The sequence below is a fragment of the Oryza brachyantha genome, chromosome 12, assembly GCF_000231095.2.
Source record: "Oryza brachyantha chromosome 12, ObraRS2, whole genome shotgun sequence".
Taxonomy (NCBI): domain Eukaryota; kingdom Viridiplantae; phylum Streptophyta; class Magnoliopsida; order Poales; family Poaceae; genus Oryza; species Oryza brachyantha.
The window spans coordinates 13,100,328-13,123,154 of record NC_023174.2 but is presented as its reverse complement, the minus strand read 5'-3'; the positions used below and the strand labels follow the sequence as shown (position 1 = coordinate 13,123,154).

Sequence of the window (22,827 nt, the reverse complement as noted above, 5' to 3'; positions counted from 1 at the left end):
CGCATTTTATTTGTTGGAGTTCGGGTGTCACCGATGATTGGAAAGATGAAGGGATCGTTGAAATACTCGTTGTCATTGTCTCCAGTATGCTTTGGCTGCCCCTCCCACGCTCTCTTCTCTCTTCTCTCCTCACCGTCATAGTGCAAAAAATAGGACCAACCGATGGTTGAATCAAATATCGGAACCGACAACCTTAGTCGTTTGTCGTTTGGTCAAAGACCATCTCTATAATTGAATTGGTAAAAAGCTGAAACCGGATAGTTTTTGAAATTGAACTGATTTTTTAAGTATTGTATTATGAATTTATTAGGTTACTATACCATAATTACTCTTTTGATAGTATGGTCATGTAATAATAGATATATTTATTTAATTTATGATGGTTGTATATTAAAATAATATAACTTAAATTACATATTAATCAATAAAAACCAGTGGCTTAACCGGTGAACCGATGAAACGACGGCCAGAACGAGTAGATGTCCAGTCCGATTCTTTTACTATGCTCACCGCACCTTACTAGTCTATATCGGAACGAGTTCCTCTTACATTAAGCCAGAGGCACTTAGGACACTGATATGTAGCCTATGGAGCCCCCATATATTAGAGACAACCTCCCTTTTAACTTAAAAGTCATATGATCCGCTTCTCTGTCCCCAGTCTCGTTTTCAAATGGCTTATAAACCTCCTAGAGTCACTGTTCTATGTAGCTAACTTTACCGTTTTACCCTACTGACGTCAATGTATCCAAATCCATCCGTTTCATACTTCCATAGCTTCATTCTACAGCTTGTTGCTATCAAAACTCCAAAAAGGAATAAGCACGGCACACCTACCTCGATGGTCGATAATATTCACACATCTCGACTATCAGGTTTATCCGTTTATCTCAACCATCAAAACAGACTAAAATACATGCCGAGTAATATACAACCTGGTTATTTTTAACGTCTATTCTCTCCGTTTTATATTATAAGACTTTATAGACCTACCTAGATTCATATATATACTACTAAATCTTAGATATATATACAAAACATATACATTAATACTTGGATGAATCTAAACAAAACTTAGAAAATCTTATAATATAAAACGGAGGTGGTAAATAGTTTGATTTTTTTTCTCTTTTTTCGTACTTGTATTACACCTATTAGACATAGGAGTCAATTTACTAGATAGTTACATGTGTTAGGGACTTGGTGCATAAAAAATAGAATATAAACACAAGTACGCGAAACGACTGTAGGAGATAGTCGTAGAGGTGAAATCATCAAGGTAGCACGATCACTTCAAATTATCGATTTATTGTCACCCTGAAACAAACTTCACTCTACAACATCTAGGTATGGACTAATGGTGGCCAGCTAAAAATTTAATGGATGTTATTGTACAAATTAAGATCAGAGATCTTGGTGTGTGATGCTTGTATACATTGTGGGACCATGAGAAAAGACGCGAACTGAACTCTCATCGAGTATAATTTTGCCGTAGAAACAAACACTTGCTGGATGACGACAACCAGGCCATGACCAAGAACTTCGACAGGTTCCATCAAAAGGCAATAATACCGCATTAAGAAGGTTCAAGCTACGTACTTGCTGTTGCAGCTGTTTGCACATCAGGCTGAGCTGGTGCTGAAGAGGTCCCAGAATCATCGTTTGCCACCGGCGGTGGTCCGTCAGCTGTGACCCCATTCTCCGTGGCTGCTGTCCCAGAAGCCTCATCGATCGACTGCTTTCTTTCGATGCCTCCTGACTGCTTCCGCTCGATGCCTTCAGACTGTTTTCTTTCAATGCTGCCTGATTGCCTCCGTTCGATGCTGATCTCTGAACTGTTGGACCTTGCAGGTACAGTCAGCAGCTGGCTGACTGCGTCGAATGTGCTTCGGCGCTCTGTGATCAATATTGCTCCATTCGGGTAGCATCGGCCGAAGCATGCAGAGCAATAAGGATATGCGACCTGAAAGGATAAATCAATTTGTGATCCTTCTCTAGAACTATATAAATATCACCATCATAATTTGACCTATTATAGGTTTGAGGATTGGAACATGTGTTTCTTTCCCCAGTCCATACCTCAATAAATGCCTGGCAAAGTGAAAGGAAAAGAGAGGACTCATTCCCCCGCAGCATCCGCATGGCGTTGTATCTTACTAGGGAGTCAGAAACCGCTTGCAATCCCTTCACGACCTCCTCAGCAAGTACATGTTTCAAGCTCAGTGGTGCGCACGGTCTTAGCTCATTCATTGCCGCCGAAACACCTACACCAAATAGTTTAAACAGATGGCATGTCAACTTTTCACAGCCATTACAAGCATGACACATTAGAGTCAACAGATGATGTATAGTTTCAATATCTCATAATAGGCTTCTTGAATTCCTGTATGTGAAAGAGAGGGGAAGGGGGCAAAGATCAACAGAACATACCATTAACAAACACTGCAAGAGGTGGATGTTCCATTAAAACAGAAGGCGGCGTCACATCATCAGAAGTCTCATCCACAACTCCATTTGCTACAAAGCCAACAGATGGCATGGGAACCCAACGATGTGAATCCAGAACAACCTACCATGATGGAAGGTAAAATGGTGAATTTATAGTGCTATAGTAATGTTTGAGGAAGAAAGAGTAGAGATTAGAAAATGTGGACTACGGCTGAAAAGACCAAGTAAAACAGTACCATGAAGCTTGTAACTTGAATTTATTCTATATTTATCTAAATAAGAATTAAATGATACATCCACATCCATAACAATATTATACATTTTGCATTACCTGAAAATTCTCGACTGCTGTACTCATGTTCTTTGAAAACAAATTTAAAACCGCTCTGCATCAAGCAATAACATCATCAATAAGAAACAGGTTCAGTTTGCAGTGTGAATAATCTAACATGGGGTCAAATTTGGAAGTAAATGCCAATTACTTTTCAAATATTGGTGGAAGCAAACCACGGAAATCCAGTCCAACCAAGCCAAGGCCCATTGCACAATACTGCAAGATGAAAAGTGATCAAAATTTACAATGAATCCAACAATTACAATCTAATAACTGTTACTTTGAAGCAGAAGCATACCATGCACTGATCACGGATGTTGGACAGAGAGCCACCTTCTGTTATATTTGGCAACATAACTTGAAGTGTGGTCAGGTGATTACTTATTTGGTGCATTGCCCAGCTGAAAAGCAATCCACCATCGTAGTTCTCATCACTTCCAGACTTGTCATTGTTGAATATTGCTCTATATTGATTGACAACATCAAATAGATGTGTCCTGTGGCAACTCACCATGCCTGTGAGGTACCCATATACATTCCTCTGGTCCAGGTCATCAAGAATCCCAGAAAGCCAAGCTTCCCTGCATCTCAAGAACTAGAAATTATATCAGAATTAGGAGAGAGGAACTACTCAATATGCATCATCCAGTGAATTTGACTCGATGAAATATAACTATTAAAATTCTTCCATTAAGAGTTTATAGAAATCTGGACTACTACTTTGAGCTAAATGAAATATCATTATTACAATTAAAATCCTCCATTTAGTAGTTTGTAGTACTCTGGACCACCACTTTGAACTAAGGGTTTAGGGTAACAAATGAATTACTCAAGTTAAAAAATAAATGTAAAGCGGTATACTGACATATAGTTCTATCCAGATTACATCAGAAATTCAGAATACCTGTAAGCGCAATTCTGATTCACTGAAAACTCCAATGCGGCGCAAATGTGCAACAATACGGAGGCATTCAGGCAACTGCAGACAGTCAAATGACCAGGAGTTAGATACCGAAGTTCTGAAGAGGAGACAATGCCAAGCAAATTTGAAAAAGAAATGAAATTAATGACACAATGAACTTGGCTGTTTACAGAATATGATCTGTCGTTCTGTACAGTGGTCAACTTGAATAGACCAAATGGAGGAAATGAGAAACATATAATGGTCCTAGTCAGGAATTGTTAGTATACACAAAAACAATCACCTGAATATTTGATCGAAGTTTCTGGAGAAGCTGTGAAATTAATGACTGTATTGTCTTCTTGACTTCAGCAGCTAATCCTTGGATAACAGGTAAACTTCAATTGAAATGGCATACAGTTAAAATAATTGCCAATAACAAAGGCCACAATAACCATTATGTCAAATGACTTACTCAGGGTGTAACTTCGATATTTTACTAACGAAGGCTTCTAGATCAAGTGCCTCATCATAGTTCCCATTTCGTATGCATCTGTGAGCAGTAGATTGTTAATTGAAATTGTTCATGATTCATCAATTATACAACTCAAACCATGTTTTACTGAGTAACATGAATCTGGAGGTTACACAAATTAAGGAATCATCAAGAACCAAATTGCATATCAACAACATCAAACAACTCAACATGAAGTGAAGATACTCAAGAAATTATAAGGAAAAATGTCACATACGTGTCCATCAGTTGTGGGACTTCCAGAAGATCAAGCAGTGTGCTGTGATTGGCTAGTAAAGTCTGGTTGAGCTTCCTCTCTTCTAAAATTTGCTGTGCTGACTCAACAAACTCAGTGCAGCCGGATGTTAAATTTGGTATCTCCTCTATCTGTAATAAGTTTATAAGTGTAAATAAAGGGACAAAGATTACATGCCAAACTTTTAAGAATACATCTCAAACGGGAAAAAAACTAAAAGGCTGCAGTTTTGGTCTATAGCATAACTAAAATCATCGATATAACTAAAATCAGAATATACAACTTCCAGAAGTCAGAGAAATTGTCTCAGCTTAAGCAAGCACAAAAGAGAGCATAACAACCCTTGCCAGAAAAAGAAAACATTAACCTGATTATTGGTCTTTTAAAAGTGGCACCAACTCTATTACTAGTTTTGCTAATAAACAAGCAATCAGTGATACCAACAACATTGCCATAAAGTGGTTCCATGAATCCAGTCGATTTTGTATGTAACGGTCTCATGATCTTTACAAGTACCTCAAATCTATTATGAAAGCAAATGACCATGACACTGCAGAGAGTGCTTAAGGTGTTGCCTATTCTGAAATTTTGGGCAACAAGAACAAGCCCACAGCTAGGATATCAATGCGAAAGATTTATATTTACTAAAAGTGATCAGATCATCCAATGGTATTGCAAGTTTACAACCCACTAACTGAAGTTTGCCACTCAACTATCCTTGAATAGAAAACATAGGGCACCAGATTTTTCATTGAAACTGTCATTGTAACCCCCATTAACTGATAGTGCTGTGGTCTATCCATCATAAAATTCACATAAGATAACACGTCGAAATAAAAACAATCTGATCTGTCCTCAATGTGAGAACATGAACTCCACTGTTAATACTTTGGACCCATGAGCAAGGATCCATGTCTATTTCATCCTAGGTAATTAGTGTCACTTCTCGCCAGCATACCTGCAACAATTAACAGTATGATTGTCTCTACTCCCTCGAGTAGAGAAGCTAGAACCTTTGGCATCCCAAGGTATGGTGTGATCACATCAATTGGTTCGACGGGAACAAAAGTACATATATCCTATATCAGGGAAAGTTAGTATATGATACACCCCACAACAATCAATTATAGCACATGTAATTCTCAGTGGTCAATAACTGAATGGCTCGAACAAGAACAGAAGTCTTCACTGACTCAAAACTCAAAACTAATGATATGATAATCAACCAGGGCAGGGCAAGCCCATCAACACACAAATGCAAACCTACGCATTAAATTTCATGAACACTAAAGTGGGATCTAGGTACTACAGTCTACAGCATTGGGCAACAAATCGAATCACTCGACATCACATTTCCAACTCAAGCTAAATCACCAATCGGATCACTCCACCTCACATTGCCGCGCAACAGAGCAAGCAGGGATCTACTCGTTCCCATCAGAGCAACGGAATTCTCGTACTAGGGTCACAGTATCAGCCGCGTTACCAGCGCCTCCAGGTGCCTGTCGAACCCCTCGAGCTGCGTGCGGACGAAGGAGAGCGCCTCGGAGGCGGCGATGAAGGCCCCGTAGTTCTCCACCGCCACCTCCTGCATCTGCCGCCGCACCCGCTCCGCGTCCACCCGCAGCAGCTCCGGCTCCTGCGCGCACACACGCACACATACACGCACCACACCATCAGATCACCATCCCCCCATCGAGAAGTGAAAGCATCAGCCAGAGCCCGCGGGCGCAGGGGGTTACCTTGTGGAGGCGCTCGATGGAGAAGGAGAGGAGCTCGGAGACGTAGGGCTGGTAGGCGGCGCCGGCGAGCGGGAGCACGGAGGCGCCGGACATGTCGGATGCGGCGGAGGCGGAGGGGGCCTCCGGCGAGGCGCGGTGGCCGGCGTCGAGGACGTCCATGGCGGTGGGGGTGGGCGAGATCTGGAGGGAGAGTAGTGGAGGAGCAGGAAGGAGGGAGAAGAAGGGTGGGAGTTTTTTTGCGGTTAGGACCTTGGAGGTTTTGCTGGTTTTGCAGTTTAGTCCTTTGGATTAGAGTAAATTTCAAAGAACTATTCCCTTCGTGTACGTTACATGGTTTTCTATTATTGTCTATATTTATTTGTGTATTAATAAATTTAGACACATATACAAATATATTTATTAATACATGAATGAATCTAGATAAATTCAGAAAGCCTTATAATATGAAACGAAAGTATTACACGACTAAACTATCAACCCAGAGTTTGCAAAGCCAGTGGTATAACCGCCGCGAAAACCATGAATATCATGATAATCATAATTATTGTTACAAAACCATGATTATCATTCTATGCTGAAAATTGGTTTCGGAGACCTTTGCAATAACATAAACATTGCTATATCTTGCTAAACATTAACGACATGTTTCATATTGCTACAATAATAATGAAGAAAATTATCACAAAATTTCAATTACTCAAACACATTACCCTTATTGTGAAGGGGCTGACATTCCATGTAGTTGGTCTGACCAGCAGCCATGGATAAAACGAAAGATACGTCATCAAGACAAGTTAGCGCATGCACCTTAGTAACATGCTATGCCGGGTGCTACCTTAGTTAGCGCTTCATCTGGCTACACTATAGCGACATGGGTGCACATAATTAAGGTTCTCACCTAGTTTCACTAACCGAGTGTGGTATCTCAATCAGACCATGTCGTTATAGTTCAACCCAATGAAATAACGGTGCAATGTGGCACCTAATGCGGCATACAACACCGTGCATATGCTAACCGTGTCCTATCGAGGTGTCTCATTATTTTCCTCTGTAAGAAACCATTGCATGACATGTGGACCCTATTTGTTAGTATCGGTAGCATGTCAACAAAGTTACGGTTTTATGACAAATATATATGTTGTTGTTGTAGCAGTCTGAAATAGATCAATAATGTTGCCCCAAATTACCAAATTTTGTAATATGAGGATCTTTTGAAACAAAAAAATTTACCAATTTTTACAAAAAAACGATTCATTTCCTTCAAAGTTCTTGTGCAATTCCTACATTTGAAAGAGGCCTAAGTGCTTATTCAGCTTGGAAAAGTTTCCGGAGGAATTTTATGAAAATGAATTGAATTGTTTCACGTGAAAATTTGATTAAACAAATGTGTTCCAAAGGAGCCTTTATTTTTTTCTACTGAAACCTATTTTTAAGTGGAAAGCTTAGCGAAACTTTGGTCACACACAAATTCTAATACTACCTTACTAGTTTTCCATAGATCTAAAATATTTGTGAAACAATCATAACAAAGAAGTTTAGTTTTTAGAAATAATATTGAAATTTATCCCTCGAAAAGCAAATGTTTAAAGCCGAATGAAGAAATATACCGTGGATGTTCAATTTGATGCCTAAATAACCCACACCCAACTTTGGTTGCGCCAAATTTTGGTATTTTCAATATTTTTGGTAAGGCCGAAATGGAAAAGTATTATTTGTTTGTTGCTTTTTTCAAGTTTTTGTGAGAGGGAATTTGGATAATGTTATAGATTGTTGCCCTTGGCAAAATTTGATAGGGTTTATGTTGGTAACAAAATGAACAGCCCATTGATAAAACAAACACTCCCTCGTAAATGAAAATTAGGATAAAACTGGCAATCTCAATTTGCCGTACTATCGTAAACATGTAATATTTTTTAGTTAAAGGATTACATGCAATGTCCACAAAATTATTTCAATTTATTTAAATATTGCAATTGTTCATCATCCAAATTTCGGAGGTCGTTTCAAAAACTGTAATGTTCAGAAAACCCTGGATATTATAATTTCAAAAACCATGGGTATTATAATTTGTAGCATATAATTACAAATTTTACAGTTTCTTATAATACCATTTTATTGAAATATCGTGCAAATATAAATGATGTCATTTAAAATATAAAATAATTAAACCAACCACATGTATAAAAAAACAATAGTTAGAAATTTCTTAGATACTTTGCAAATACAGTAAAAGCTTAGCTAAATGCAAGCAAGGTTTTACGAAAGCTTAGAATCATAATTCATAGTATTATATATGCTACAAGTCATAATACCTACATTTTTCCACAATTTTGACCATAAACATGGTTTTTTCTTTCTGAAATTTACTCTTTCATAAAATAAGGAAAAAAACCGGAGCTCCCCCAAACCAATCAGCCGGTGTCGAATTTGAAACGAAATTCACCAGATTTCGTTTCAAATTCGACATCTCGCTGGGCTCGCACTTTGACCTCAAAGCCCAAGCCCAGTTACCGCCAAATTCTTCTTTCGTTGTCGCCGCCGCCGCTTCTCCGCTATCGCTCCGCACGGCCAAGGCGCCTCTAGGGTTTCGCCGTCCCTCCACCACCCGGCGCGCGCCACCGCCAGAAGAACGCGCCGATGAAGCGGCCGCCGCCACGCGGTGAAGACGCTGGAAGCGGGGGAGGAGGAGAGGAGGGGCCCAGGAAGGGGAAGGGGAAGGGGAGGTGGGGCGGGGGGAGGCGGCGGAACGAGCAGCGGCTCGGGGGCGGCGGCGGCGGCGGCCTCTCCCTCGCCGCCTTCGCCAACGCCAAGTCCAGGAACACCGGCTACAACCCCGCGCTCATCAGTGAGTACACCGCTAACTGCTAACCTTCGCGCCCTCGATCTGATTCCCATGTGGGTGCTCGAGGATTCCGTGGATGATTTGGATTGCAGATTAACTGATTGGTTACGCATCATTAGATATTCCGTGGATCACTGCGTTTGTGCGTGTTAGGGTTAAGGTTCTTCGTGACACGTCAACTGATTAGGCAATTGTTCGTTGGCTCAAGAATAATCTAACGGGACAAATGCATGCGAAATTCACTGATGTGGAAGTGGCTAGAACTGTCAATGCTTAGATGGTTACGCAATTTTATCTGTTACTCTGATGGAAAGTGTATGGGATAGCAGATATTTGTCCATTGTAAAACATGTTCAGACTGGATGCTAATGGTGGCACTCATGCTTAATAGTGGAGTTATATATCAGTTGAGCCCCCCTATTTTTTCTTGTTTCAAAAGCTTTATATAAATCTTCTAGCAATGTGTGTGGCAAATGCTATTGTTGCCATTTAGTTTCAGCAGTACTATTCTATGTTGCTAAATGTACTGTTACAATAATCATTGCTCTAATCTGCAGAGAAGCAGAAAGAATTCTACAAGAATGCTAAATTGATTAGCAAGTATAAGAGGTCAAAGAAGCAACTAAATCAGTCAGACGGTCCTCCTCCACTTCCACTGCCAAACCCAAACCCAAAGGTAATCTTTGGTGTTATTTTTAGTTGTAGTAATAGTGCAACCAAAACGAATAACACTTCAGGGCTGAAACAATGATGGGCTGCTACATTATTCTGATAATCTTTCATCTTTTTTTTTATGGTTTCTATATTAGGATCTTCCTATATAAAACTAGAGCTCATATTTGGCATTAATTATTCATACATCTGAAGTCCTGGCTTTTGACAGGATTCTGTAAAGGCCAAATCATGTTTGTAATTTGCACCTTGTAATTTTCTTCCAATTATCTTGATACAATCGGCTGTCCTTCTCTGCGGCCAACCTGGCTAAAAAAATTCTTCCATCTAAAATTGTACAGAGTAGATCAAAAGTTACTACATTATGATGATTTAATGCAATTTAAACTTATATTATAGGAAGGAGTTGATGCAAATGATGCGCCAAAGTTGCATAGTAAGAAGAAGAAGCGTGTTGCGCCAAGCTTGAAGGACGAGTATGAGAAGAAACATGCAGAGGATGAGAAGGCAAAGAAGGAGCGTGAAGCAATAATTCAGGCAAAGAGGGAGGAGCAGGAGAAGTCTGAAGCAAGGCGGAAAGATTTGAGGGAGAAGATGTTCAAGAAAACAAGATCTGGGCAGCCTGTAATGAAATACAGGATCCAGCATCTGCTGGAGACGGCACTAGAAATCTCAAACAAGTAAATGTTGCTAAATTACGTGCTAATGGTGACCTGCTTGTTTCGACTGGCTTCTGTTACTCCACACTGTAAATCTTTTCCTGGTTTCCAATGCCATGCTGATGATGCACGCACTTTTGATTTCTTTCATGTGTGACTTGTGAGGCGAGATGATTGGATATAAGAGAAACAGGAAATGACTGGATTGTCACTGATGATCCAAGTGCTAATTCATACTATGATTTTTGTTGCCAAAAACTTTGAGTGGAGACCGATCCTAATTTTCACACCATGGATTGATAGATAGTACATCTCCCGTTCTTTTGGACTTGTGGATTATGAATTATGGCGAATATGCTTCTCAAGCTATTAAATTAAACACGACTATGTTTTAGAACTTTCTTCTGTTCTTCATCTAACATTTCTCCGAGGGGGTTTTAAGGCTTATTCAGTTTATAGGATTACAAAATTATATGAATAGGAAAAGTAAAGGAATAGGGTGTTATGGTAACTTTAATCCAAAAGAAATTTTCTACGAGGTCTCGCCTCATGCTAAGGATTCTTTGAAATTAACCCATCACGATATAATTTTAAGAAATTGGCTAGGGTCATATGAAATGAATGGTATTTACAGAAAAATACTGAGGTTTCAATTCATACAAAATTTCTTTGGAAATCTTTTGAACCGAATAAGCTCTAAATAGTTAATGTATTCATTTGTGAATTGTGTCATTGGATAATTGCTATAAACTCAATTTTATCCATTCATCATCCACTCGTACTCTCTCCATCCTTAAGAAAAACAAAATTCTATATTTGAATCTAGACACACTGTACCAAGCTTCAAATCCAGAAAGCTATCTTTTATAGAAACAGAAGAATAACCTATCCAGATACCTCCGTTTTCCACCCGCACACTTTCCGAACTATTAAAAACTTTGATAACATTCTCCCTGCCGAATGCGGCTGAAGTATATGTTCTACTAATGCAATGAGCTATTCGTGCATAATTATTGCACTGGAGGTGAGTTGATGGCTGCAATGCCAAAGTTGCGGTAGAAAGAAAATAGTTGAAAAAAGAGACACCAAGACAATCTTGGGCTAATTTATCTTAGCTCCTATGTTTTCGGCGCGATACTTTCCAAACTGCTAAACGATATATTTTTTTATAGAAAAGTTGTTTTTAAAAAATCATATTAATCTATTTTATATATTTTTTAATAATTAATACTCTCTCTGTTTTATAATGTAAGATATTTGACTTTTTAACTTGTAATGTTTAACTATTTATCTTATTCAAAAAATTATGAAAATATTATTTATTTTACTTGTGACTTACTTTGTTATCAAAAGAATTTTGAGCATTACTTGTCATTTTTATATTTGTACTAAATTTTTAAATAAGACGAATAGTCTAGGTAGTAACTAATAATGTTTTCCTAACTAATTAATCATGTACTCTCCCTCTCACCTAATCGAACGCGGCCATACTTATAAACCAAAATTTGAAATATTAAACTTAAGTTTAACGTTTTTCATCATACTTTACTATTTAATCTTTACATTTAAATCTCTAAAAATACGTATATAAAATTTTTATTTATAAATTATTTTTCATTTGTAAATATATTATTTCACCTTTTCCTCAAGCGAAACCTGCCACCTTGTCTTGTCTCTTTGGGAAGGCCACCTTCTTCCCAAAATAGCAACTTCTCGTGGTGTCTCTTCACTGTCCACCGCCATGGCCAGCCCCCCTGCAGCTTCCCTTTCTGGCTTCACAACAACCACCAAAAAGCCGAACACCGAGCCGAGCAGCAGCAGCAGCTCACATGGCCACAAGCTAGCCCGCGCGCCCGGGGCCAAAGCCATTCCGCTTCTTGACGACGCTATCGCACGCGCGACGGGGAGAGCTGGAGGAGGAGGGGAGCGCCGTCGAGACGACACCCATGGCGGCGGGAGGGCGCCGGCTGGCGTGCGCGGCGACGGAGGGGGAGCTCCCGCCGCGGCGGCGGCGGCGGCTGCAGCAGCCGTCCGTGGCCATGCTCTACGCCGAGCTGGCCGCGCTGCTCCCAGGCCTCCGCTACCGGGTTCGTCTTCTTACTCCGGTTTCTTGGCGAGCCACGGCGGCGATGGTCGCCTTGTTGATCGGTTGGTTCTTGCATGTCAATGGCTGCAGGCGAGCAGGGTGGAGGTCGTGGAGGCGGCGGCGGAGCAGGTGAAGGTGCTGGAGGACACGGTCGCTGTGCTGGAGGCGTACAGGGCGGTGCAGACGGGAGGCGGCGCCGCCGCCGCCGCCCGGAAGGAGGTGTCCGTGTCGTGCCGGGAGACGGTCTGCTTCGCCGCCCGGCTGCCGGCGGCGCGGTGGCGGCGGCCGGGCGCGCTGTGCCGCGTGCTGGAGGCGTTCGACCGGCGCGGCGTGGAGGTCCTGGCCGCGACGCTGGCGCGCGCCGGCGGCGGCGAGGAGGGCGCGGCCGCCATGGTCACGGTCACCGCGGCCACCGCGGCGCCGGACATACGGGAGATGATCAAGGCCGACATCGCCGGCATCGAGTGATCCATGACGCGGCTTCGTGATCGATCGAACGCCGCGATGGCATTTTGTTTCTTCCATATTACAACCAAAATTAGGAGTTTAGAATCGGATGGAATTTAAAGCTTCGTTTTGCATCTTGAGGCTTTTTTCTTAAGGAGTTCAAACTCGTTTTAAATAGGAAATGAATTTTTTGGCAGTGCAAGCCTGCAATGCTTGTGATGGTTTCATGTTCTGTGCAAAACCCCATTTGAGAATTGGGAATGAGATGAGGGATTTTGACACGATTTTGTTCTCGTATCGATTTCAACAACAACGAATGGAATTTCGCACAAGAGAACTTCGAAACGATCGTTTTGAAATGATAAAAGTTCATATTGAAAATGCTCGTCGTCCTGTCAATTTATAAAAGGTGAGCAGAAAAGTATAGCCAATTTCCATCATCATAAGTGGATTAAGAAATTTTAGGACAGAAGAAGCAGTAAATATGCAAGATTGAGTAAACCTTTTTTTACCTGAACTCAAGAGATTTGGACATTACCAAAATGATCCTGTATTCAGATTGTCCAATCCAAGATCAATTCCGAGGACCAGTTTTCCAGTTGAAAAGAACAAAAGGAAAAACTGTTCTCACAAGAAGCCGCTACACCAATAAGCAAGCTGCGAAAACCGAAAAAAAAGAAAAACACACCAGCAAATCAATCAAAAAATGGCTTAACTTTACTGAGGACTTAATGTCTTAATTATACAGATCCATTTATTTTGCTGATGTGCCTTCTTATTATCTAGATAATGGAAAATTTTAGTTGAGCAAAACGAAAATGCCTCATTTTCTGAAGATGTTTCTATGCATCACTCAAAAGTACTGATACATATAAGCCTTTACTGAAAATAGAGGATTACTGACACAATTTATTCATGAACTGAAATAAGAGTTTGTTATTTGGTTTGCTCACCAATAATGTTTGAGATGCCTAAGTCCCCTAGAGATTTTCTTTCACCCTGAAATCAGGATTGCAAATTGAACGATGTTATCCATTTTCCTAGGTTACTTTTAGAGTATAAGATAGTTTCTTGTGTGCTGCCTTAATGCCAAACATATACTGAACAGATGCATAGGTGCCATTAACGGGGCATTACTTGCATAAATATTTGATTCACTTGGAAGAGATTCAAGGATATAATCAGACTTTAGAGAAGCCAATGCCCTTCATCATGCTGTGAAATCAATATATTATGTTTTGGGCAATCTATACTTTCAATTAACCAATAAAGTAATTAACACAATTGAAGGACTATCCGGATGGAATACAACATGTCACGAAATCTCAAAAATACAACAGGATGATCGTATGGTTCAACAATGCAACATACAGATTTGCATAAATGTATACTCTTAGCTCTCACAAGGATTCTATAGGCAGCCAGACAGCACTAAACACAATTGCTAGGCACTAAACACTGGCTCTAATTTAATGATCGATGATATGCTTGGCTTCGCAGGAGTGGCGCCATTGTTGTTCACATTCACACTCTCTATCTTGTTGCCCACGAAGAGTTGGTTATTTCCCTTGCACACACAGCACAAGCCTGCACCCACTAGAGTTGAGACCAAGACCAGGAAACTTACAATGGCGTATTTCACCAATGGCACCACTCCTTTACCACCGGAAGTCATCTCTGCTTTGGTTCGTCAAGATAAACATGTCTTTCTTGTTGTCCTCACCGAACGAAAATATGGAGCCAAGAGGGTTGTTTGTGGAGTCGTTGCAGGGCATTGGGGACTCCCTAGAGCATCTGAAGTGAATGGCATTGGAGGTGTATTTGCCATCAGTTGTCTCCATAAGGCAGATGTGTACATATCAGCAAACAGGTACCTGCACCACATTAACTATTAAGTTATTAACCGAACAGCACATGAGCATGCCTTGAAACTAGTCATTGAAGGTCAGGTTTACTCTTGATAACAAGGAAAGTGTAATACTCAGAAAACAATAAATACCTTCCATACAAGCAGCGGTCAGTAGACCTACGGTACACAAATCCACCAACAATCGAGGCAGTTGGGGTGTTACCATCACTGGGAAGATGATGCTATCTGATGGTTTTGTTCCTTGAGCTGCCCACGGTGGAGGGGCACCAGTATGGCCCTTGTACACATCGCTCCACTTGTAGTTTCCACCTTTTGATATCAAGTCTACCACTTTGTATTCTCCCTAAACATGAAACAACACCGGTATGAAGAAAACTGGGTTGAGCTTGGAAATGTATTCCAAATTTCTGGTGCTATATAAGTAGATCAAGATCAATTGTCATTCAGAGGTCACAAGTTGTATTAATGCGTTTTGGTACATGCATTTCTCTATTCTATTTTCAAACTTAAGGTGAATCATAATTTTACTCTAAAGTCTAAACTAGTAAAGCCACAAAATTCATATTACCATTTTCAAGTGCAGCGGGGAGAGAGAGAGAGAGAGGAACGTCATATTAGAAGGGTAATTTCATAACTCTTGCAGTGCAGTAGAGTACAATAAATGACTAATTCCTATGTTGTTTATAGTTTTAAGATTATACCTCGGCATCATCTGTGCAGTACAAGTGGTATGTCTTCGCGGAGTCAAAACTGCACCTCCCAGGGTTTGTTAGACCAAAGGCCCAAATTTCTGGCCTTAAGCCACTATCATCAGCACTGGGATTGTCCACTGGAATGGTATAGTTACCGCATAAGCTTTTGCTAGCAGATTCGTTCAGCTCTGCAAGCTCAAAAGAAGGTAGCTCAGAAATATTTGCTGTTTAGAAATGAAAATGTTTAACAAGTTACTGTGACTAATGTCAATCTTAAAGATTGAACAATATTTTTCAGATTTCCTCTAGATGTCTATACTTAGTGAGTGCACATGATTTTAATCATTTCATCATCCATAGCGCGGTACAAATTACCTAACAAGAACTGCATCTACTGGTAGCATTAAACAAGCCTGCCATCAGACTAAAATTTAGCATGCCAGTTGTTAGCTTAGCAGACCTGTTTGCGTAAGATTCTTGTTTTCATTGTCTTGGTCCTACTTACAAGAAAATAAAACAATAGTATTATGAACTGATTCTAAAAGAACTCTGACTAAATTTGCAAACTGAAAGAAGTGAGACTCAAGTGAAAATTTTGGGAAGATGTTGTGGTTTCCCAGAATTTACCAAATCTAAAGGTATTGGACCAATTGCATTTCTCTCTACAGCCCACAAACAGGAAAACATAATATTTCTCAAAATGAAAAAAAATATTATTAACATCACCCTTTATACAACATAGCCTCAACGAAATGCTACAGGAACAAATATCGAAAAGACAAAATATACCATGAAGATGACAAATGGAACAACTCAAATGTATTAACTCATTGAACTTACCTGGAAGATCATTGATATTGAGCTTCAAGATTTTTCCGAGAAGTGATTTTTTATCTTCTTGCCACTATTTCCCGTCGGGACAAATAGGTATTCCTCAGAAGGTTGGAAAAGGAGCTGACCAGCTTGGTTAGATGCATATGGTAATCCCATGGAAAAGATTCGTCTAACTTCAGATGGATCAGCATATGTTGACTAGCAGAGAAAACAATGGAAATATAATGGTCAACCAGGAATATAAATATGATGGAATGCAAGGAAAGCAGTAAAATTCATACCTCAGAAGAGTTAGATGAGGGACCTTTTGCAGAATATTCTGACACAACAAGGCTGTACTGGCAAGGGTAGCTGCAGTTAACAGAGCCGAGCTTTGAGAGATCACAGTCACATGAACACTTGGAAGCAGAGCTGGGTGACTGAGTTCTATCACAGATGTAGGAAACAAAGAAGCGGCCATTGTTTGTAAAATCCGGATGAAATGCTGTGCTCACAAATCGAAACTCCGAACCGAGATAGCCTTCAGGCATGAGATCAAGAAAAGGGTCCGTTTCATCGAGTTGCAGAATATCACCCTTCCCTTGTTCAGGAATGGCAGCCAGCCATATCTTCCCATCTTGACTGGAGAAGAAGGCCTTGCTCGAGCCATCGGGGTGAGCAACCATGCTACTGTAGGGTCCATCACTAATCTTCTCAAGGCACATCCCACTAGGAGATGCTGAAAGTTTCCTGGTGTTAGACAGAGCACCATATCCATTGAAGCATGATGACTGGTTGTTTGGTGTGCTGGCAAATGCTGCACAGAATTCATTTTCTGTTGACCAAAAATCAGTTGGCATGAAAGATGGTCTGGTAAAGCCAGCATATTCTTTTGCAGAGGGCTGAAAAGGAGAGTTTGATATTGCTGTGCTTTTGCAATGTTTCCAAACTTTCTCACAGTACTTCTCCTCGCTGTGACTAGGGTCCTCTGAATGAGAAGAACTGCACAAGAGGGGAATTGCCTTTGTGGCAGATCCTGTGTTGAAAAGTTCACTGGAGAATGGATTTCATTTCTGAAAAGATGAAAAGAAACAGTGAAAATGATCAGTACAACATCAATAAATTTATTCATAAAAAAGATTAATGTTGAAATGAACAAGAAGAAAAATGTGGTTGTTCATCAGTCGCATTATGTACAAAACTGTTTTCTGCGCACCCTTTGATTCTAGAAATACGAATAGGTAACGCCGCAGCTCTTCAGTGTGTCCTGAAACAGATGGATCCATAAATATTTATGGATTTCACTAAACCTCCACATGTACACTCATCTACTTGTTCTGTTCGGCTATATGTACTTATGGAGGCCGGATCTCTATCCATTATATATAAAAAATATCTACTTGGTCTGCTTTTATGCTAGTAAATAACTAGTACTGAACTGAGATTTTAGAGATGTAGCAAAGCAACAGAACAGATACAGGCGGGCAGATCTGATCATCCGAAGATACACATGACAATGATGTCCTATTTCCATGGTTGCATATGCAATTGCATAAAGCGAGAAATGAATATTTGGATTTTTTTTACATATATTCAATTTGATTTTGATTAGTCCTAGTAACCGCCCGACGTCGAGCGCAGGGGCGGAGCTGTGTTAGGCGCAGGAACTGGTCCACAAAACTTTTATCTAGAGTTTATCTATTTCTAATATATATATATATATATACACACACACAAACTTATCCACAAAACATTAAAAAGCAAGCGAGTAACACCACTTCCTGTTTTGCTCTGGCTCCGCCCCCTGGTCGAGCGGAGGCCTACCCAGGCGGCCATGCCGGCGGTGCGCCGCATCAACCAACCAGCGCGCCGAAAAGGCTAATTCGCCCGCGCGAGCGCGCGTGAACACTCTCAAAAACCAGTGCATTGTTCTGCTGCCGTGCACTGTTGGGCCGCCAGCAATGGAGATTTAATGGGCTAAGAAGATTAAGGCCCAGTATTTGCAAGGTGTAAGGTTATTTTATTTTTACAAAATAGAAATTTTATCTTTATGTATATAAAGTTTACATGTATAAATATGTATAAATTTATATGTATATAGATTTTTCAATATTAAGTTTATATCTATAATTGTTTATGTATATATAGTTTTTATATTTTCATATGGAGTGTATGTATGTGTGTATATATTAAATTTATATATACAAAAGTTTACATGTATAAAGTTTATATATATAACTTTACGTGTATAAAGTTTATTAATATAACTTTACATGTCTAAAGTTTGTAGATATAATATTATATTTATAAAGTATATATATATATATATACACACACGTACGTACGTACGTACGTACGTGCGTGCGTGTGAGAGAGAGGGGAGCAGCTGGTGCACGGCAGCGGGCAGTCCGGACGATTTTGCTGGGCCGGCGGCGTGTGGGCCTACGAGAAAGGTAGAACCGTAGAAGCGATCAAGCGATGATCCGTTCGCTCGCGCAGTGCGTCCGCGACCAATCGCTAATTAGACCCACCCCCAGCGCGCGGCGGTCGGCGAACCGACGATGCCGTTGACTTGTGGAAATCAATACGAAATCAAACGAAACCCGAGCAATGGAAAGAAAGCGGGAGGAGACCTGGAAGCCGTACAGGAAGAGGACATGGGTCCTCCACCAGCCCGGCGTCTCGACGCCGGCGACGGCGACGGTTTCTTCCTGCGACTGGGGAAAAAACTATCAAAACGACTCCCTCCATATTTTTTTTATATGACGTCGTTGACTTTTTTTAGATTTGACTCCCTCTATAATTTTTTTTATCCACGTTTGACCATCCGTCTTATTCAAAAAAATTATATAATTATTAATTATTTTATTATAATATTGTTTATTATTATAGAAACTTTAAGTATGTATTATAATTTTGCATATTTGGATATAAATTTTAAATAAGACGAATGATTAAACGTAATTCTAAAAGTCAACGGTGTCATACATAAAAATATATATGGAGGGAGTAGTACTAGACAATTTGGGCCTCATCTGTTTGGGCTCCAAACTAGGCCCATTAAAAAGGCCACATGCATTCGGAATTTCGGCCCACCGAAACCGAATTTCTCACGAGAAATGATCGATCTTCGTCTTCAACCCGACCTTTCCCGTTGGGAAACCAAAGCTCCACTGCTCACAGTCACAGAAGTGAAAATGAAGAGAAAGATTGCTACCTCGCAGATGATGAATTTGATGAGGCCGGCGCAGCGGCCGCCTCCCGTGCGGTTGATGCCCATCGCCTCGAACCGGCTCTCCAGCGCGGCGTCGGCGGCGGCATCGCAGCAGCTGAGGTCGCCGACGCCGCGGTTGGCGCAGAACCTGAGGCCGGCCACGTCGAGCACCACGGGCGGCGCTTTCATCGGCACAAAGCCGACGGGACGGGAGAGCAACGTCAGTACGTAGTTAATATAATAAGCTAGCAAAGGAGCTTGCCCACGGAACCGATCGACACAAAGAAAACGAACTACGGCGAGCAGCTGATGAAGCTGCTCGATCGCATACACCGAAACAAGCTAGATCCGAGAAAAATGGCTTACCCTAGCTGGTCTGTGCAGAGCGGGAGGCTGGCGTTTCCGGCCAGCAAGCAGAAGACTACCGTACAATACCGGCAGGACCAGCCTGAGATTACTTGCCGCCATTGGCAACGCCGTCGTTTGGAGAGGGGGAGAGGTGCGCCGAGACCGTACGTAGGTATATATTTACGCGGGGCGCGCGGGGAGGGGAAACCGGACAAAAGGGCAAACGGCGGCAAAGCACGCTGAGGTCTATACTAATAAGACCTTTCAACTTAAGATTATTATAATCTAGGTTATTAAGTCAAATTATTATAAGCTAGATTGTTATAATCTGTAATAAAATAAATTGTGAGTTGTTTCTTTCCTAAATTATTAGAGTCTAGATTATTGTGTTTGCAAGTCTAAAGAGAGAGTAGGGTGGCATGGAGGGTAATTTTTCACCTAATAAGCTAGAAAAAACTCACCTAAATGAGCTTATTAGATTATAATAAGCTGGGCTCTAGATTATAATAAACTATTTCAATAAGTTGTCTGTTTCTTTCAGCTTACTTCCAATAATCCGAATTATAATAATCTCATGCTAAAAGAAACATGGCCTAACTCCGTATATTACAAACTAATCTCTACTATTATATCTCTAATATCATAAAGGTCAGCTTATATATATACACATACAAACACTATTACAAGAGAGTAACGATTCTGCGCAGAGCTTCTCGCGTGCGCTTGCGCGCTACCGCTGCGTCGCGCTGTGACTGCGTCTGCTGCGTCGCTCGTGGGCCGACGCGCCTTTTTGGATGTTTAATTTTATTTATTAAATAATTCATAAAATTGATTTTTTTATTTTGAAAATATCACAGATCTAACCTCCTGTCTCCTTCTAGGAGGGGGCAGAAAGCCTACGTGACACACGGGGCGACGGATGGTAGTGAAGGCGGTGACGACGGTTCGACGAATTTTTGCGTTTGGCCCCTTCAATCGTGTGCTAACCATAATATACTATTTTCGATAAGACATACAATTGTATTTTCAATTTTATTTTTAAAATTAATTTTAATTTACACAATTAGAATTAACATAACCCATATAACACGCTGTCCTATTAATAGTAAAATAAATAATTTTAAGGATAGACCGCGACAAAAAATACTTCTAGAAATGAATCTTTTCGCCACACCTAACATGGGCGCTGCCACGCCACGAACTTTGCCGTGGCTAGGCCTGACCCGGGGCAGCCATCTCCGGCTCACTAGCGTGGCATAGTTTATCTGTCATGCCTGGCTTATTGGCGTTGCAAGCTAAGAAATTTTAAAGAAAGGAATTTTGGCTTTAGAAAAGTTTCATCGTATTAGTTAATGAATATAATACCAAGTATGAGTGAACAATAGTAGTAGCCACCGGGTAAAGATCTGATATAGTTGCTGATCTTGTAGAGTAAAATCAGAAAGGTCAAACAAATATTAAGCATGCAAATAAGCACAAATGACAACTGTGGGATTGGTTTTCACTGCAAGGAGAATGCTAAGAAGACAAGACATTGCGAAAACATACAAGAAAGTACCAAGCTACAAGTAAAGATGATAAGAAGAAAAGATGGTAAGAAGAATATGGTCAAAAGCCACTCTCACATTACATGTTTTGGTTGCTACGAGACGAGACACTTTGCCTTGGTGTGTCCCCCAAAAAAATGATGAGAAGTGCAAAAATCATCAAAATTGAGACAAACCAACAAGAAGCAAGGAAGAAGACAACTCATAGAGATCAAAGCCTATCTTGCTACAATTACCGAAGAAAGGGACATATTGGTAAACATAGTCTCATAGTTAACACTCCTAAGCCTACTATTATGTGTGATGATTATGTACTTAGGAGAAATAGGCAACACAATGTGTTTGCAAGATATGTTTGGTTTATCTACACTTGTACCTAAAAGGAGGGTTATTTGGGTGCCTCATAATCGGTAATCAATATTGATGGACCCAATTTTGTTGGGACCTAAATTTGCTCAAATGAGAATAGAGGTACATGGAGAGGCATTGAAAGCTTGGCTTATTCAAGAAAGTGGTTCTCACTATATTTAACAATGGAGCCGAGCATCATCACAAATATTCGCCAATCTCGGTAACATGTATTTAATTTAAATTCTTTATATAACCTTGTGTAAGTTGCATTACATTCTCACAGCTCTTTGAAAATTAATTTGCTTGCTCTTGTGAAAGATATCGTTAATGCTTTACTTTTTTTTAGGATGGTTGGTGACATATGAATCTATAGCATAAATCATAATCACGAACCGCCTTCCGTGCGCGCGGTTGATGCCCATCGCCTCGAACCGGCGCGGCGTCGTCGGCGGCATCGGAGCAGCTGAGGTCGCCGACGCCGCGGCTGGAGCAAAACCGGAGCCCGGCCACGTCGAGCAGCACGGGCGGCGCTTTGGTCGGCACAAGTCGATGGGATGGGAGAGCAACGTCAGCACGTAGTTAGGGCGTGTTTAGTTTCCAAAAAATTTCTCAAAAACATCGCATCGAATTTTTGGATATTTAAATAGAGCATTAAGTATAGATAAAACTAAAAACTAATTACACAGTTATGGGATAAATCTTGAGACGAATCTTTTGAGACTAATTAGTCCATGATTAGCCATAAGTGCTACAGTAACCAATATGTGCTAATGTCGGCTTAATTAGGCTCAAAAAATTCATCTCGCGGTTTCCAGTCGAGCTGTAAAATTCGTTTTTTCATTCGTGTCCGACAACTGCTTCTGACATCCAGCCAAACGTTCGATGTTTGGCCTACAGTAAACCACGAGACGTCTCACGATTTCTCTCATAACTGTGCAATTAGTTTTTTTGTTTCATCTATGTTTAATGCTCCATTTAGGTGTCTAAAGATTCGATGCGATGTTTTTGGGTGAAATTTTTTTGTAATTAGACTATATTTAATACTTTAAATGTGTGATCATACGCGTTAACGTGACCTCTCTTCTAAAAAAT

General features: G+C 40.6%; 4 protein-coding genes across 4 annotated transcripts; 2 read left to right on the top strand and 2 right to left on the bottom strand.

Moving 5' to 3' along the window:
* Positions 1–1,113: 1,113 nt before the first annotated feature.
* LOC102720390 (conserved oligomeric Golgi complex subunit 8) lies at positions 1,114–6,425 on the bottom strand. Its single transcript, XM_040529701.1, has 12 exons — positions 6,195–6,425; positions 5,939–6,091; positions 4,435–4,583; positions 4,158–4,235; positions 3,987–4,080; positions 3,686–3,760; positions 3,080–3,376; positions 2,930–2,997; positions 2,779–2,833; positions 2,430–2,568; positions 2,079–2,263; positions 1,114–1,962 (listed from the first exon to the last, which is right to left on the bottom strand). Exons 1-12 carry the CDS (start codon positions 6,351–6,353, stop codon positions 1,591–1,593), a joined length of 1,824 nt encoding a protein of 607 aa, XP_040385635.1. The 5' UTR covers positions 6,354–6,425; the 3' UTR covers positions 1,114–1,590.
* Positions 6,426–8,740: 2,315 nt separating this feature from the next.
* Positions 8,741–10,674, top strand: LOC102720107. Its single transcript, XM_006664545.3, has 3 exons — positions 8,741–9,039; positions 9,594–9,712; positions 10,108–10,674. The coding sequence occupies exons 1-3, from the start codon at positions 8,832–8,834 to the stop codon at positions 10,390–10,392; spliced, it is 612 nt and encodes a 203-aa protein (XP_006664608.2). The 5' UTR covers positions 8,741–8,831; the 3' UTR covers positions 10,393–10,674.
* A 1,708-nt stretch (positions 10,675–12,382) lies between these two features.
* Positions 12,383–13,146, top strand: LOC121055951 (the record flags this gene model as incomplete). The annotated part of the gene is made up of 2 exons (XM_040529220.1): positions 12,383–12,454; positions 12,544–13,146. Coding segments are annotated over 2 exons (450 nt in total), but the record flags the coding sequence as incomplete, so codon positions are not given.
* A 1,689-nt stretch (positions 13,147–14,835) lies between these two features.
* LOC102719827 (HIPL1 protein-like) lies at positions 14,836–19,678 on the bottom strand. Its single transcript, XM_040529870.1, has 6 exons — positions 19,422–19,678; positions 16,578–17,328; positions 16,422–16,494; positions 15,472–15,686; positions 14,973–15,113; positions 14,836–14,856 (listed from the first exon to the last, which is right to left on the bottom strand). The coding sequence occupies exons 1-6, from the start codon at positions 19,676–19,678 to the stop codon at positions 14,836–14,838; spliced, it is 1,458 nt and encodes a 485-aa protein (XP_040385804.1).
* Between the last annotated feature and the right edge of the window lie 3,149 nt (positions 19,679–22,827).